This window comes from Pleurodeles waltl, chromosome 10, assembly GCF_031143425.1.
Source record: "Pleurodeles waltl isolate 20211129_DDA chromosome 10, aPleWal1.hap1.20221129, whole genome shotgun sequence".
Lineage (NCBI taxonomy): Eukaryota > Metazoa > Chordata > Amphibia > Caudata > Salamandridae > Pleurodeles > Pleurodeles waltl.
The window spans coordinates 893,468,388-893,485,886 of NC_090449.1; the positions used below are offsets into that span (position 1 = coordinate 893,468,388).

Below are 17,499 nucleotides of genomic sequence, written 5' to 3' on the forward strand. Positions count from 1 at the left end.
ACTTCACTTTTGAGACACGCACACTTTCTCTTTCTCTCTCTGTGGTTGACTAATCTGCATAAAACCTGCCAATACGAAGATGTATTTATTTGGGAACGTTTATGCAGATTCATTGAATGGTATCAAAGTTATTAAAACAAAAAGTTGTGCAAAGTCTGCATAACTACGGGGGGTGGGGGGGTCTGTGTATGTGTAATTTGCACATAGCTCTCGCTTTCTCTCCCTCTCTATAGGATCATGCAGAAAACCAAAACGTATTCTGAAAGATTCTTTGCCAATAGCCTGCTAGGGATGAAAATAATTGTCACCCCATAATCCCCCAGCTCCACTCTACTCACAAAATTGAGAAATCTGGTTGAACAAACTGCAAGGAATGCAGAGGCGGAACGGTGCTGTGACACCTCTGATGTTTGCAGTACAGTGGTGGTGGTCTACACCGAGCTCCTCCATGAAATAAAGAACTGCAATGCGGCAGTGGGTGCCAGTGTGTTGTGCAAAATCAAGGGAGGTATACCAATCGCCTATGAGTCTTATTCACCTGACAGCATGAACTTTGCATCCCCTGTACACAACCTACGCCCTCCGAAACATTAATGGGTGTAGCCTTCATGTCAGCCATGTATTTTGGTCCCATTTGCCGTGCCAAACTTCTTGCAGTGAATTTACTTAGAACCCTTTATTACGTTTCAGTTCTTTTCTAGCTCCTAATCAGCTTTCCCCATTAGTTTGTCACTTCTATTAGCTTCCCTTGCAGTAAGATCCAGCTCAGTGCACAAGCCCGAGTCTGCAGAAAGTCCTACTGCTGTACAGTGCTCCAGTTGCAGGAAAGTGACAGTGGTAATGTTTATGGATTAGACTGCGAAAGGGTCATTGCCTTTCTTTTGCAGGGTATTTGTTTGCTATTGCATTCAGTCATGATTATCTAGATCTCATAAAGATTTTTGGTTATCGGGTGGGGGAGGGAGGGTGCTAATCTTAATGCATTTGTGTTGTGAAATAACAGTCATAGTCAAACCCCGTGTGATTTAATTTATTTTCAGTTATACTTCGAGTTGCTATACTGTAGCTATTTATTTTCTTTATTTTTTGCAGTCGAAACAAGAAATTCACAGAAGATCTGCACGACTCAGGAACACAAAATATAAATCTGCCCCGGCTGCTGAGAAGAAAGTTTCCACCAAAGGAAAAGGACGTCGCCACATATTTAAGCTAAAAAATGTAAGTCTATAATGAACCTGGATTTACACACCCTACACTGGCAGACGAAAAATTATAAATGCTCAAATTTTAGATTCATGTTTTTATTGTCTACTTATCCTTTTATTTAGTGTGCAGGCCTCATGCCATTGCTCGCAAATGCCAAACGGCCTGCCTATACATAATGAGGTAACTGTAATCAACTCACTTCCTCCATTGATAGTATATGAAAGAGGTTTATTATCATTTCTTACTACTTGTATTTATCCGATTACTAGTTTTATATTCCACTGGACAGATTTCGACGTGGTGTGTTTTCGTTAAAAAGTGGCTTTTGCAACGGTAAAACCTTCATTCTACACAATGCACGGTAATTTCCTACAGTCTGGTAACATTTTTATTTTAAACATTTTTACTTTTAAACTTGCCTGATTGTTTTTTTTGGTCGTGGCTGGAATTTAACAAACAAGTAAAAAAAAAAAACGTAACTATTGGGAAAGATATTACATACATGTCGGTATTCATTACGGTTCAACAAAGGAGAGGAGAGAGTGCGGTTCACACTTCAGGGCATATGGTGGGTTGATTATCCAGATCATTATTCTTTTATTCTCTGTCAACATTCACCAATAGACTAAGCTAAACGGTACTACCTATTTTTTTTAGACTGTACCTTGATTCACGAACCTAGTTCAGGTTTTACATTTTCAGTAATCCATACAAGTCAAATGATTTCTAATCTTGAAACTCTACGGTGTTTATGCATCTGACTTTGTCATTCAGTTTCAGTACAGATTTGTCCCAGTTTTGCACATTACCCCTTGAATAATACCCTTTTTTTTTTTTTTTTTTTTTAAAGCATGCTGTTTTCAGGCTCTGCCTGTCTTAGCAATTAATTTAACGAACCAGCTAAATTAGCTGCCTTGACTGATTTTCCAATGTATCAAAATTAACTGTCTGGCTAATAACATGGCAAGAACAATAAACTTGATTTTTCAGATTTCTAATTTTTTTTCCTGCCACTTCATCAGTGTTAGTCTTTCCTTATAGGTTTGATATTTGAGGCAAGTTGGTTGTAACTGCAACAATTGTTGTTGAATATTCTCAGATTTAAATTTGCATTGTTGTAAATGTTCAGATAAAAATCACTGATTCTCAGGCATTAGATTGCCTTCGAAGATACCTAGAAATACTAGATTTGAACTATATACCACTACCTTCATGGGACATATTGACATGTCTTTCCTGTGAAGGTAATGGTATTGTAACAGTTGAAACCTAACATTTCTAGATATCTTTGAAGGCCATCTAATTGTTTCACTTCATTCATTTTCCATAGTTTCCTGTCTAAATCCTATGCCAGGTCGGAAATAGGTTAGACACCGAGGGTCCACTAAAAAAACGAGAATTTATTGAGGGAAAGTTGTATATTGCATTGTAATATTCCAACTTTGGCTTCTAATCTCTCTTTCTCTCTCTTTCTCTCTCTTTCTTTCTCTCTTTCTTTCTCTTTCTTTCTCTCTTTCTTTCTCTCTCTCTTTCTTTCTCTCTTTCTTTCTCTTTATCTCTTTCTCTCTCTTTCTCTTTCTTTCTTTTTCTTTCTCTCTTTCTCTCTTTCTTTCTTTTTCTTTCTCTCTTTCTCTCTTTCTTTCTTTCTCTCTTTCTCTCTCTCTTTCTCCATTTAACTTCTTAAAATGAAGACACAGCCGTTCTATTACATTGAAAACATTTATACAAAAAAAATTGCCAGGCAATCTATAATTATGAACTTCCCACTTTAGTTCCCTATTTTCCCCTGGACTTTCACACTGTTTAGCAGTTTAAATATGTGTGTGAAAGCAAATAACTTGTAATTTAGATGGGGCCAGTAACTGCTGTTACCTGTGCTATTGGAATAAGAACTGTTCCTAATCAGGGTGTTAATGGTTTGGAGTAACGTCTCTTAATGTAGTGCCTATTCATATATGTCGATTAGTTGGGCTACTGAGGGGCCAATATTGCATTCAGAAGTGAGACAATCTGATCCTGTTTTCTGTCTTAGCAGTTGGATATATCATGCTGTCATCACCCAATTGTGTCATTGTATAGCTCTGTATCAGTCTTTATCTATGCTGATGCCCTCTCTCTACTCTACACACTTCAATCTTCCAAGTTGTTCCCATACACAACTTTTTTTTTTTCTTCAAACTATCTCACTTCAGCATTAACTTTGGAATGCAAGATTTCTGCTAGTGTTTTCAGATCATTTTGTAGCTTAGTTGCTCTGTTTTTTTCTTACTAACATTTTTACCCTTTTTTTTTTTTTAACTCCTTTGGCTGTTTTATTGCACTGACCCCTCACCAACACTTTAAAGGTCTCCCATTCAATTAAAATGTTGCCACAGAGGCTTAGTTTTCGTGAAGTAATGTTTTGTTCAATTTTTAACAGATCTTTAAATGCCGTGTTCTAGTGTGGATGGTTGCAACTGCCTTGATGGTATGACTGTGGGCTCTTCCCATTTAAAGCTGCATGGTGAGGTTTGTGGTACATAAGTGTTTTGCATACATATTCACCACTTGTGACCATGTCTAATATTTGTTCTGAGCTATCCAATCTAAAGTGTAGAGGTAACAAATACCCAATTGCATTGTTCTGTGTGTCCCCACACTTTTTTGAGATTGGTTCAGTAAAATATTTTTGTTGTTTAAGTTCAGATATGCCACTATGCTAAAGTAATTTCTTCTTCACTACCCTCTACATCCTTTCCCTGTAGTCTAAAATAGTTCACCTACATACATTCATGTATTTATAAAGCGTGTAATTGCCAATGACGTCCCGGTGCTGACAAATGACAGAGAACCGAAAGTTGAGCCGTAATGGTCTAAACAACTCTGGCTTAATCTGCTTTTTGTAGACCAGAACGCTGGCCAAGCGTCTTGTTTCCGAGGGCAATTAATTCCAAATCTTTGCTGCCTCTAAGCAAAAGATCTTCCGCACTGTCAGGCATTTTTTATTCTAGGTACATGAAGTAATACAAAAGAAACAAGAAGGGAGTATCAGGAAAAAGTTGTCAAATAAATGAAGAATTAGATGATGGAGGACCTTGAACCCTATACACAAGCTTTTAAAAGGAAAACACTTTTGTATTGGAAACCAGTGTATGGTTTATAGATGTCTAGAGGTGGAGACATGTCATGGCAGATTAAGAGGCGTGTTTCCCATTCTGCTGTAGCAGCAAGTGCTGAATAGCAAAATTAGGAAAGCAAAGATATAATACATTAAATAATCAAGGGATGAAGGATGCGATAGTGAGCCTTCTTTGGAAAAAAAAAGAAGAGTTTTGCTTAGAACTTTTTGATGCTGGAAACATGGTGATGTCACTTTCCCTACGTGTGCCTGAAAATTTATCAAGAGGTTATTGGCGAAAGATGGCCGCTCAGAGCGTAGCTGGGTAGCTGCGTAGCTCTTGCTATTTATACTGATTCGACCTCCCTTGCCCCATTCGGTTCTGTTGGAGTTCACCTGGCACTCCGGAGATGGTTGTATCTCCTACAGCTTTTAGAAATGTCTCCAACATGCTTAACGTGAATGGTATGCTCAGTCCCAGGAATCATTGGTCTCTATTCCAGTTTATAAAAGGTGTAGAAGCCGATATAAGCCCACCCCTCCCCCGACCCACACTTTACAAAAAGTTTAAAAAAAAAAATACATTAACTGTAAGGATAGATATGGAACTGTAGTCTTGTGCTCTGGCCGCACACAATGCGTACACTATTATTTTTTGGCATGCAAGGATTACAGGTTGTTAAATATGATCCCAAGGGAAGCTGAATAGGGTACTTTAGTCCATGGAGTGACAGACCCCCAAGCTTTGATTAAGTTATATATAACCACAACATTTTATTATGATGGGAGATTCAAATGCTAGCCTTGGTCTGTAAGATTTTTTGGGACCATGAAACTGGGTTAATACTTACAGATGAAAAATAATGATGCACCTTTAAAGAGTTCAGAACTACAATTCCAAAGTCCTTGGAGAGAGTACTTCCCCAGTACGAGACAACCCACGTTTAACAGACCCAGGATTTCAGTGGAGACGCAACTCCATTTTTTTCTTTCTTCTTGACTTCTTGAGACTGGTATACACGTATTGCAAATTATTATCAAGGCTGCTTTATTTTCAGGTTACTGCTGTGTTATAATGGAAATCAATTTCGGCATGACACTGCCAACTAACCATATTCCTAATTGTTGGAATTTTAAAGGTCCACTACTTGAACAAATCAAATCTATATTATCAAAAATGTTAACAATCATCATATTTGTTTGACAATGTTACGTTCACATGTAGTATTGGATCGCTTTAAGGCTTTATTAAGAGGTGCATGTGGGTAGCAGTGGAAAATATGCAACCAATGATAAATGTAACTTTTATCTAGATGATGCAACCACACATTTTCCCAAGACATCCGGGTTTGAATATGTAGTTTTTATTACCTTTATTGTAGCTTCAAGCTGCAGATAATAGATCTATGATTAAGAAAAGACAATTGGAAAATGTATTTACATGGCAGGTATGAGAGTAAAATGCCAAAGTAGAAATGGGTGTTAATGAGTTGAGTTGAATGTTGAAGACTGGCCATAAACAAGTGTTGGATGTATTTCACCAGCTCTATTTTGATCCTTATGCAGAAACCTGTAGTATGTCGAAAGAACAACCAATCGTATTTCAGTAACTGCTGTTACCTGCCCCATTGAAATATGAACTATTCCTAATGAAGGTCTTAGTAGTTTGGGGTAACTTCTCTTAATTTAGTTCCTATTCATATCTATTGATCAATCAGGCTACTAAGGGACTATTATAAATTGCATTCCTTGTACCCCATAACACAAATGAACAATCTGAAATGGTCAATCGGATAGGCTTCTTATTTCGGAAGGAAGTATAAAACAGACAATTACCAGAATGTCCCTAAGTCGAGCACTCAGACAAGACTGATTCGGATTAGGTCCATAAGGAATTTTTGAAGGTGTTGATTGTAGGAAAGTGCCATCTTTCTAGCATAGTTACCCACACTTTTTTGCCTGATGTCATCGTGTTTAGTCTGTAGTTCACTGGGATTCTGCTAATCAGGACCACAGTGTCTGTGTTCTCTCCTCTAAATTTGGTTCTGGTAAACATTTTACACCCACAGTTGGCATACTGGTGCACCTATGTAAGTCCCTAGTATATGGTACTTGGGTTCCCATAGCATTGGTAGCCCAGGGATCCCCCATGGTCAGCAGCATGTAGTTTGACACCCATGGAGACCCATACACACTGTGTCTGCAGGTCTCCCATTGAAGCCTGCATGAAAAAATGGTGCAAGCACCCTTTCTCCACAGATATAAGGCTTGCCTTCTATCCTGGTTACTGCACCTAGACACTGTAAGTCACCCCTCTGGTAGGCCCTTCAGCCCAAGGGCAGGGTGCATTTCCCTAAGTGTGAGGGTACCCCTGCATGAGCAGGGTGGCCCTACAGGCCCCATTTCCTGGACTCTGTAAGTGCAGGGAAGCCATCTTAAAGTATGTAGTGGACACTGGTCAAAACAAATGGTCCAACTACATAATGGCTTCTCCAAACCTAGGTGTGTTTGGTATCAAACATGTTGGAATCCTGCAACTACACTGATTCCAGTGCTAGTTGCATGATAGCATGTACTCTGGGGGTTCCTTAGAGGATCCCCCGGTTCTCCCTGTTCAGCCTTACGGGGTCCAGCAGCCAGCCCATGCTGCTGCTGACCCCAATCACTGTTCTGGCCTTCTACTGGCGAGCCTGTCTCGGCTGGAGAAGCAGAACAAAGGATTTCCTACGCGGGAGAGGTGTGACCACGTCTACCTGTGTATTATGTGTCTAAGGGCTGGGGTGGTGTGGCCTCTGAGTGCCACCAGACACCTTTGAAGGGCACATTTGGTGCCCTCCAAGCAAAAACTGGTTTGCACCAGTTCAGGAACCCCTGGTTCCTGCTCTGGCGTGAAACTTCAGAAAGGACAGGGAAGGGACCAACACCCTGTCCAGCCTCTTCCCCGGGGGCGGTGCACAGAGCTCTGCCAGGTGGCCACTTGATCCTGCCATCTTGGAAAGAAGATGGGCAGAGGCCCCTGGGAGCATCTCACTGGTTAGGCCAGGTAGACATCGTCCCTGACACCCTTTGATAGGTGGGTCACCTCAGAGAGTGACCAACCCCCTTTTAGGGTTACTTAAAAGCTCCCCCGTGGGTGGGTCCTCAGATTTGTTGAGCAAGACTCTCCAAGATATCTGCTCCTGGCCTCTGGAACTGCTGCTGGTCTGGTTTGGAATCGAAACTGGTCTGTTTCTGGTGGGGAGGGTCCCACTGCACCATTGTTTCTCCGGATCCTGCAAGAATTCTGCAACATCCAAGGCTGTGCATCCTCCAAGTGTTTTCACCTGAAAGAACGAAGGTATCTCCCTTGGAGTAAAGGAGTAATTCCCATGCATCCACAGGCACTGCAACACAAAGTCGACCGGCTGGTGGAGTCTGCTGTTCCATGGACATCGAAAGGCTCAGTTTTGCAGGTTGTTGGTCTGTGGCTACCTATGTCCTGCTTGTTTTCTTACCATCTTGGGGGACTGTGGCCCCCTGCTCCTGTCACTGGAGTGGAACCCCTGTGCACACTCGACTGTTGCTCTTATCAATGCTTGTTGACTCTTCCTTTGGGAGAGCTTCAGGTGCCAAGAAGCCCCAGCCTCCAGCACTCTGCAGCTCGAAGATTAGCCCCTGTCCTGCAATGTGGGACTTCTGTCTTTTTGTGCTGCTGAGGTCTCCTTGTGACTCCCTGTGCTCATCGCTTGTGGGTCACTCGTGGGGGCTCCAATGATGTCTGCTGGCCTTCCTGCATGCTGAGGGCCAGTTATGACTCCTTCTCCTAGACATTGCTGGTCCCCAACACTCTGCAAATACCTCTTCAGCTCCTGCTTGAATTTGCCAGTGCTTTTTGGTGACCTGTCTGCTCACTGACCCTCTAGCTATCTGGCGACCGTTGAGGGACAGCTTGTAGGCAACTTCTGGGATCTTCTGCAGCTTCTGGACCCTCCTGCTGGACGTCTCCCACCGACTTGCAGAAACCTCACCTCTAGGAGGGTGGGCATTGCCACCTGCACCACCTGGGCACCTCCGAGGGTGCTGGACTCTGTCTCCCTCCTTTTCAGGATCTCCATGCCTAAAATCTGTCCATGGGTTTCACCGGCCTGGTCCACGGGTCGTGACAGCAGCTGGACAATCCGAGGCTTCCACTGACTTCAGAGAGAGTCCCTTCTCTCCTCTGCATCCGGTTCTTCTGGTATAGGTACTCCTGTCTTCTGCATACCCATGGTTGGTGGCACTCTCCAACCTTCCGCTTGTCTGTTGGTTTCCTCGGGGGTCCACTGGGAAGGATCCTGAATCACACCAACTCCAGCCACTACTCCGTGTGTTAGTCTATAGGACGACTGGGTAGGTAACTACTTTGTACCTGGTCACTGGGGGACTATTACCATACTTACCTCTGGTGTTTTCATCTACCCCCTCTCCCCACCCCCCAACCCCTAGCTAAGTACCACACTTACCTTGGTTGTGTTCCCTATTTCGCATTCCACTTACTTAGTATATGGTTGCTCCCCCCCCCCCCCCCCCTCCCCATAGGGCCCTGTAAATTTTATGATTTTTCTGTTGTTTATTTTGCGTATATATTGTGAGTAGATATCACCAAAGGGAGCTATACCTACCAATGCTACTACTAGTAGTAGTGCTGTATAAAGAATCCTTTATTTTTGCAACACTTGTGTGGTTCTTTCTTGTGAGTGAGTTACTGTCTGACTACTGTGGTATTGGAGGTGCCTCATGGATAAGCTTCAGATGCTAGCCTCAGCTACCCCTAGAGAGATTTTTCTATCTGGACACCTATTCACTATCACTAAAGGTTGCCTGGACTCAGTGTAGGGTGACACACCCTAGGTGTACATCATAAACTGAGCAGCCTCCTACACTGATCCCTCTTCTTCACAAGTTATATAACTGTGTCTTAAATACTAGGATGAACTCTGACTCTTTTAAAGAAGGGTCACTCCTTATTTTACTTAAACCCTGTCAAAATAAATTAAAATATACTTTATATCGAGCCCATTATATGCCTAAGTACTGATTACACAATTCTGAGGAAGATTTTAGCTTCTCTAGTGGTGTCTACAGGTACTAATCATTTTGCTGTGGGGGTAATTTTATTAATACGGTTGGGCTGCTATATTTGATTAATTGACTTGCATAGTCATAGTTACTCTGTCACTTTGGGATCAAAGATCTACCTCTTATCTCAAGCCTGTCTTACTTTATTATTATGGATGAATGTTTTTGACCTGCAGGAAAGCTCTGATTTCTTAGAGAACTTGGATGATGATGTGGTTCAGGTTTCTGCTTCCACTGAATTAAAGGATCCCTTCATGGGAGAAATGTTTAATCCTACAGTGATAAAACATCTGCAAGGCGCAGAATGGTGGCCTGTAGATTGCGTATCCAAATTTCTTAAACTTTGGGTTAGTAAGTCTTTGGACAAAGATACCTGTCCTAGACCTCATCTTGGTGACATAACTTGTTCTACTCACAATTTAGACCCTGAGTTTATCACCTTTCTGTTTAAGTTTGGTAAAGACCCCAGGAAGGGGATTGGAAATCGTCTGAAATAATGTCAGGACAAGGTGGGTCCTTTGACCCTCATTCTGCATATGGCAGCGGAGGCCAGGAGCAAGAATATGAGAGTTGATATGGACATTTTGAGGGGTTGGGCACAACGTGCCATTAGTATATTGGAAAACGCTACTGCGAGCCTGATGATAGGGGGTAGAAAAGCCGCTTCTAATGAGAATGAATCCCAAACTGGCTGATTTGCCTTCAAGGAAGGACATGGGAATCCCTAGAGGTCTACATTTTGGAGAGAACTTTGCCAAGAGCCTTGGGGAATATGTTTCCACCTTTTACTGCTTTCAGCAAAGCTGTAAATAATGAGAAGATTTTTTTTGGCTCCAGAGCTGCTTTTGGAAGGGCTGACAGGAGGGAGGTGGCTGGCAGCCGTGGTACCTTCAGGTTCCAATATTGCAATCAGGATACCAGAAGCTAAGGTAACTACAGAAGGGGCTACCGTCCAAGCATTAACTTCTACCCTCAGAGAGGGAGAATTTCAAGATCTTGCGGTGAAAGATCGAGAGCTCAGGGCACCGTATTTCAAGGTGAGAGCCTTCCATTCTTCCCATATAAAAGTAAGGATAGGGTTGAGATTCTTCATTCACCATTGGGGAAACCAATTACAGTAGATGCTTGGGTTCTACAAACTGTCACTGTTTCAGAATAGAGTTCTGGTGAATACCAATACAAATTAGACAACCAAAGGAGTTGGCATTAGATTCAGAAAAATTAGTAATAGACGCAGAGGTAACTCAGATGTTGGATGAGGGGGCTTTGATTTGAGTTACAGGTACAGAAAAGGAAGTGAAGGGTTTTGTAAGTATAGTTTTTCTAGCACAGAAGGAGGACAGAGGTTGGTGTCCTGTCATAAATTTGAGGGATTTAAACAAGTTTTGGCAGTACATGCGCTTCAAGATAGAGGGGATCCATCTATTGAGAGACATTTTGCAGGTAAACGATTGGTTGGTGAAATTAGACCTAAAAGATTCATACTTGACAATATCTATAGCAGGGGACTGTCAAGAGATTCTGACGTTTCAAATGGAGGGGTTTTCTTTATCAGTTCCTCTGTCTCCCATTTACACTGTCCTCAGCCCCATGGTATATCACCAAAGTGATGCATCCAGGTATAGCTGTCCTCAGGGAGAGGGGCGTCTGATTTAATAATTTACCTGGACAATATTTTACTGATGTTTCAATACCGGTCAGAACTTTTGAAACATTTGACATGGACAGTCGAGCTTCTGGAGAGTTTAGGTTTTTAAATAATTACTGAAAAGTCTTTCATGGATCCAGCTCATGAATCTAGAATTCCTAGGATTTCAGGTAGATACAATATTATACCATTTGTTACTGCCATAGAAGGTATCAAGGATAAAGAAAGAAATAAAGGCAGTTCTGTTAGAGGTGATCATTGAAAAGGGAATTTGAAAGAGTTTTGGGGGCTGTTGTCATCATCCATTCAGGCCATCTCCCTGGGTCCTCTACATTACAGAGGCTATCCGAGACTAAAAGCTTTGGGTCTTTTAGGTTTATGGTATGGGGACTCTCTTCCCCTGTCATTGGATGCTCTGGAAGATTTGGAATACTGGTCAAAAAAATGTAGAAGCATGGAATGGCAAGGCCATCTTTAGAAATATTCCCGAATTCATGCTGAAATTGGATGCCAGCAGTTTAGGCTGCGAAGCTCGTATAGGCAGTTTAGAAACTGGCGATAGATGGTCCAGGGAAGAACAGTTACTTCACATAAATTGTCTAGAGATATTAGCAGGTCTGAATGCATTGAAGAGCTTCAAGGATTTGTTGAGGAACGTTCACACTGATCCGCTTAGACAATCTTATATCCGTTTCATATATTTTTATAACTCTATTTTATTGAATTTATAATAAACAACTTAAAAACAAAGTAAAAAACAAGCAGTACATTTCCATATGAGATGCCACAATGCCCATTGTTCTCCTGGGAGGAGGATGATGACACCTACAGAAAAAAACAGGGAATATATCCAATCAGACCAACAATAGCTATCCCCACCGTCCCCCCCCCCCCCCCCCCCCCCCCCCCAATGAGCTCACATGTAACCACGTCGTTCATACACCATATTTACCAGCGTTACTATATTACCACAGTTGGTTGTCACCTGTATGCATAGCATAACATTCCACAGTCAACAATCATCGTCAGTGCTCCAATCAGAGCTGGACTCCTGTACCCATGTGAAGCGTTCTAATAATGCACTCCAAGCTGTTAAGTCAGTCAGAGCCCCTTCCTCCCTACGTGTCAGTCTCATGTTTTGTTCTTCGGCCACATCCCATTCCAGAACATCATGGGACCAGCTAAAAAGGGATGCGCTTTGTGTACTTGTAAGGAAATGCCTCCTTGGCATGGTTACCCCCTGACTTTTTGCCTTTGCTGATGCTATGTTTTGAATTGAAAGTGTGCTGAGGCCTGCTAACCAGGCCCCAGCACCAGTGTTCTTTCCCTAACCTGTACTTTTGATTCCACAATTGGCATACCCTAGCATCCATGTAAGTCCCTTGTAACTGGTACCCCCTGGTACCAAGGGCCCTGATGCCAGGGAAGGTCTCTAAGGGCTGCAGCATATCTTATGCCACCCTGGGGACCCCTCACTCAGCACAGACACACTGCTTGTCAGCTTGTGTGTGCTGGTGAGAACAAAAACGAGTAAGTCGACATGGCACTCCCCTCAGGGTGCCATGCCAACCTCACACTGCCTATGCAGTATAGATAAGTCACCCCTCTAGTAGGCCTTACAGCCCTAAGGCAGGGTGCACTATACCATAGGTGAGGGCACCAGTACATGAGTAATGTGCCCCTACAGTGTCTAAGCCAAACCTTAGACATTGTAAGTGCAGGGTAGCCATAAGAGTATATGGTCTGGGAGTCTGTCAAACACGGACTCCACAGCACCATAATGGCTACACTGAAAACTGGGAAGTTTGGTATCAAACTTCTCAGCACAATAAATGCACACTGATGCCAGTGTACATTTTATTGTGAAATACACCCCAGAGGGCAACTTAGAGGTGCCCCCTGAAACCTTAACCGACTATCTGTGTAGGCTGACTGGTTCCAGCAGCCTGCCACAACCGAGACATGTTGCTAGCCCCATGGGGAGAGTGCCTATGTCACTCTGAGGCCAGTAACAAAGCCTGCACTGGGTGGAGATGCTAACACCTCCCCCAGGCAGGAGCTGTCACACCTGGCGGTGAGCCTCAAAGGCTCACCCCTTTGTGCCAGCACCTCAGGACACTCCAGCTAGTGGAGTTGCCCGCCCCCTCCGGCCACGGCCCCCACTTTTGGCGGCAAGGCCGGAGAAAATAATGAGAAAAACAAGGAGGAGTCACTGGCCAGTCAGGACAGCCCCTAAGGTGTCCTGAGCTGAAGTGACTCTAACTTTTAGAAATCCTCCATCTTGCAGATGGAGGATTCCCCAATAGGATTAGGGATGTGACCCCCTCCCCTTGGGAGGAGGCACAAAGAGGGCGTACCCACCCTCAGGGCTAGTAGCCATTGGCTACTAACCCCCCAGACCTAAACACGCCCTTAAATTTAGTATTTAAGGGCTCCCCTGAACCTAAGAATTTAGATTCCTGAAACTACAAGAAGAAGACTGCTGAGCTGAAAAACCCCTGCAGAGGAAGAACAGAAGACACCAACTGCTTTGGCCCCAGACTTACCGGCCTGTCTCCTGCCTTCCAAAGAACCCTGCTCCAGCGACGCTTTCCAAGGGACCAGCGACCTCTGAATCCTCTGAGGACTGCCCTGCTTCAAGAAAGACAAGAAACTCCCGAGGACAGCGGCACTGCTCCAAAAGAACTGCAACTTTGTTTCAAGGAGCAGACTTAAAGACCCCTGCAACTCCCCGCAAGAAGCGTGAGACTTGCAATACTGCACCCGGCGACCCCGACTCGACTGGTGGAGAACCAACACCTCAGGGAGGACCCTCCGGCGACTCCGAGACCGTGAGTAACCAAAGTTGTCCCCCCTGAGCCCCCACAGCGACGCCTGCAGAGGGAATCCCGAGGCTCCCCCTGACCGCGACTGCCTGAACTCCATTTCCCGACGGCTGGAAAAGACCCTGCACCCGCAGCCCCCAGCACCTAAAGGAATGGCACTCCTGTGCAGGAGCGACCCCCAGGAGGCCCTCTCCCTTGCCCAGGTGGTGGCTACCCCGAGGAGCCCCCCCCTTGCCTGCCTGCACCGCTGAAGAGATCCCTTGGTCTCTCATTGAAACCTACAGAAAACCCGACGCGTGTTTGCACACTGCACCCGGCCGCCCCCACGCTGCTGAGGGTGTACTTTTTGTGCTGACTTGTGTCCCCCCCCGGTGCCCTACAAAACCCCCCTGGTCTGCCCTCCGAAGACGCGGGTACTTACCTGCTGGCAGACCGGAACCGGGGCACCCCCTTCTCTCCATTGAAGCCTATGCGTTTTGGGCACCTCTTTGACCTCTGCACCTGACCGGCCCTGAGCTGCTGGTGTGGTAACTTTGGGGTTGCTCTGAACCCCCAACGGTGGGCTACCTTGGACCCGAACCTGAGACTTGTAAGTGATTTACTTACCTGACAAAACTAACAAAAACTTACCTCCCCCAGGAACTGTGAAAATTGCACTGTGTCCACTTTTAAAACAGCTTATTGTGTTTTATGTAAAAAGTATACATGCTAATGTAATGATTCAAAGTTCCTAAAGTACTTACCTGCAATACCTTTCAAATGAGATATTACATGTAGAATTTGAACCTGTGGTTCTTAAAAATAAACTAAGAAAATATATTTTTCTATAACAAAACCTATTGGCTGGATTTGTCTCTGAGTGTGTGTTCCTCATTTATTGCCTGTGTGTATGTACAACAAATGCTTAACACTACTCCTTTGATAAGCCTACTGCTCGACCACACTACCACAAAATAGAGCATTAGTATTATCTCTTTTTGCCACTATCTTACCTCTAAGGGGAACCCTTGGACTCTGTGCATACTATTCCTTACTTTGAAATAGTGCAAACAGAGCCAACTTCCTACATTGGTGGATCAGCGGTGGGGTACAAGACTTTGCATTTGCTGGACTACTCAGCCAATACCTGATCACACGACAAATTCCAAAAATTGTCATTAGAAATTGTTTTTGCAATTTGAAATTTTTCTAAATTCTTAAAAGTCCTGCTAGGGCCTTGTGTTAGTCCCTGTTAGCATTTCCTTTTAGAGTTTAAAAGTTTGAATTAGATTCTAGAACTAGTTTTAGATTCTTAAAAAGTATTCCAACTGTTAGAAGCATAATGTCTAATACAGATGTGAATGTGGTGGAACTCGACACCACACCTTACCTCCATCTTAAGATGAGGGAGCTAAGGTCACTCTGTACACTAAAGAAAATAGTAATGGGCCCCAGACCTTCCAAACTACAGCTCCAGGAGCTTTTGGCAGAGTTTGAAAGAGCCAACCCCTCTGAGGATGGCAACACAGAGGATGATGATAGTGACTTGGAGGGTGATTCCCCCCTACCAGTCCTATCTAGGGAAGACGGGGCCTCTCAAGCCCTGACTCCACAAATCATAGTCAGAGATGCTGGTTCCCTCACAGGAGGGACCAACCTCTCTGAAATCACTGAGGATAACTCCAGTGAAGAGGACATCCAGTTAGCCAGGATGGCCAAAAGATTGGCTTTGGAAAGACAGATCCTAGCCATAGAAAGGGAAAGACAAGAGATGGGCCTAGGACCCATCAATGGTGGCAGCAACATAAATAGGGTCAGAGATTCTCCTGACATGTTGAAAATCCCTAAAGGGATTGTAACTAAATATGAAGATGGTGATGACATCACCAAATGGTTCACAGCTTTTGAGAGGGCTTGTGTAACCAGAAAAGTGAACAAATCTCACTGGGGTGCTCTCCTTTGGGAAATGTTCACAGGAAAGTGTAGGGATAGACTCCTCACACTCTCTGGAAAAGATGCAGAATCTTATGACCTCATGAAGGGTACCCTGATTGAGGGCTTTGGATTCTCCACTGAGGAGTATAGTATTAGATTCAGGGGGGCTCAAAAATCCTCGAGCCAGACCTGGGTTGACTTTGTAGACTACTCAGTAAAAACACTAGATGGTTGGATTCAAGGCAGTGGTGTAAGTAATTATGATGGGCTGTACAATTTATTTGTGAAAGAACACCTATTAAGTAATTGTTTCAATGATAAACTGCATCAGCATCTGGTAGACCTAGGACCAATTTCTCCCCAAGAATTGGGAAAGAAGGCGGACCATTGGGTCAAGACTAGGGTGTCCAAAATTTCCACAGGGGGTGACCAAAAGAAAGGGGTCAAAAAACCTCCCCAGGGGAAAGGTGGTGAGACAGCCAAAAACAAAAATAGTAATGAGTCTTCTACAGGCCCCCAAAAACCTGCACAGGAGGGTGGGCCCAGAGCCTCTTCACAAAACAATTCTGGGTACAAGGGTAAAAACTTTGATCCCAAAAAGGCCTGGTGTCGTAGCTGTAGTCAGTCTGGACACCAAACTGGAGACAAGGCCTGTCCCAAGAAAGATACCACTTCTAACTCCACTCCAGCTAAAACTGGAATGGCCAGTCTCCAAGTGGGATCAACAGTGTGCCCAGAGCAAATCAGGTGTCACACTGAAGCTACATTAGTCTCTGAGGGCGGGGTGGATTTAGCCACACTGGCTGCCTAGCCCCCTAACATGCAAAAATACAGGCAGCAGCTCTTAATTAATGGGACAAGTGTAGAGGGCCTGAGGGATACAGGTGCCAGTGTCACTATGGTGACAGAGAAACTGGTTTCCCCTGGCCAATACCTGGCTGGACAAACTTATCCAGTCACCAACGCTGACAATCAGACTAAAGTACATCCCATGGCTATGGTAACTTTAGAGTGGGGAGGGGTCAATGGCCTGAAACAGGTGGTGGTCTCCTCAAATATCCCAGTAGACTGTTTGCTTGGAAATGACCTGGAGTCCTCAGCATGGGCTGAGGTAGAACTGAAAACCCATGCAGCCATGCTGGGTATCCCTGAAGTGGTGTGTGTCAAGACAAGGGCACAGTGCAAGGCACAGGGTGAAAAAGTAGAGCTGGAGTCTGGAAGAAAGGCCCAGCCTACCAAGAGAAAAGGAAAGTCAGCTGGGAAACCAGCTGCAACACAACAAGAAAAAGAGAGCCTCTCTTCTCAGGAAGAAGTTCTGCCCTCTGAGGGAACTGAGCCTATGGAGCTGGAACCTTGTCAGGTTGAGCTCTTGGGCCCAGGGGGACCCTCAAGGGAAGAGTTGTGTAAGGGACAAGAAACCTGTCCCTCTCTTGAAGGCCTTAGGCAGCAAGCTGCTGAAGAGTCCAAAGGCAAGAAAAATGGAACACATAGGGTCTATTGGGAAGATGGACTCCTGTACACTGAGGCAAGAGATCCCAAACCTGGTGCCACTAGGAGAGTGGTAGTGCCTCAGGGGTTCAGAGAGTTTATTCTGACCTTAGCTCATGATATTCCCCTTGCTGGGCATTTGGGACAAACCAAGACGTGGGAGAGGTTAGTCAACCACTTCTACTGGCCCAACATGTCCCAGAAGGTTAAGGAGTTTTGCACCT

The 17,499-nt window shown here is 44.2% G+C and overlaps 1 protein-coding gene across 2 annotated transcripts in view; it reads left to right on the forward strand.

Moving 5' to 3' along the window:
- Positions 1 to 17,499, forward strand: part of GATAD1 (GATA zinc finger domain containing 1) — a 129,349-nt gene that overhangs the window by 48,382 nt on the left and 63,468 nt on the right. For both annotated transcript variants that reach the window (XM_069211637.1, XM_069211638.1), the window contains one exon: positions 1,093 to 1,218. In XM_069211637.1, coding sequence (XP_069067738.1) covers positions 1,093 to 1,218 — 126 coding nt within the window. The remainder of the gene's footprint in view (positions 1 to 1,092; positions 1,219 to 17,499) is intronic.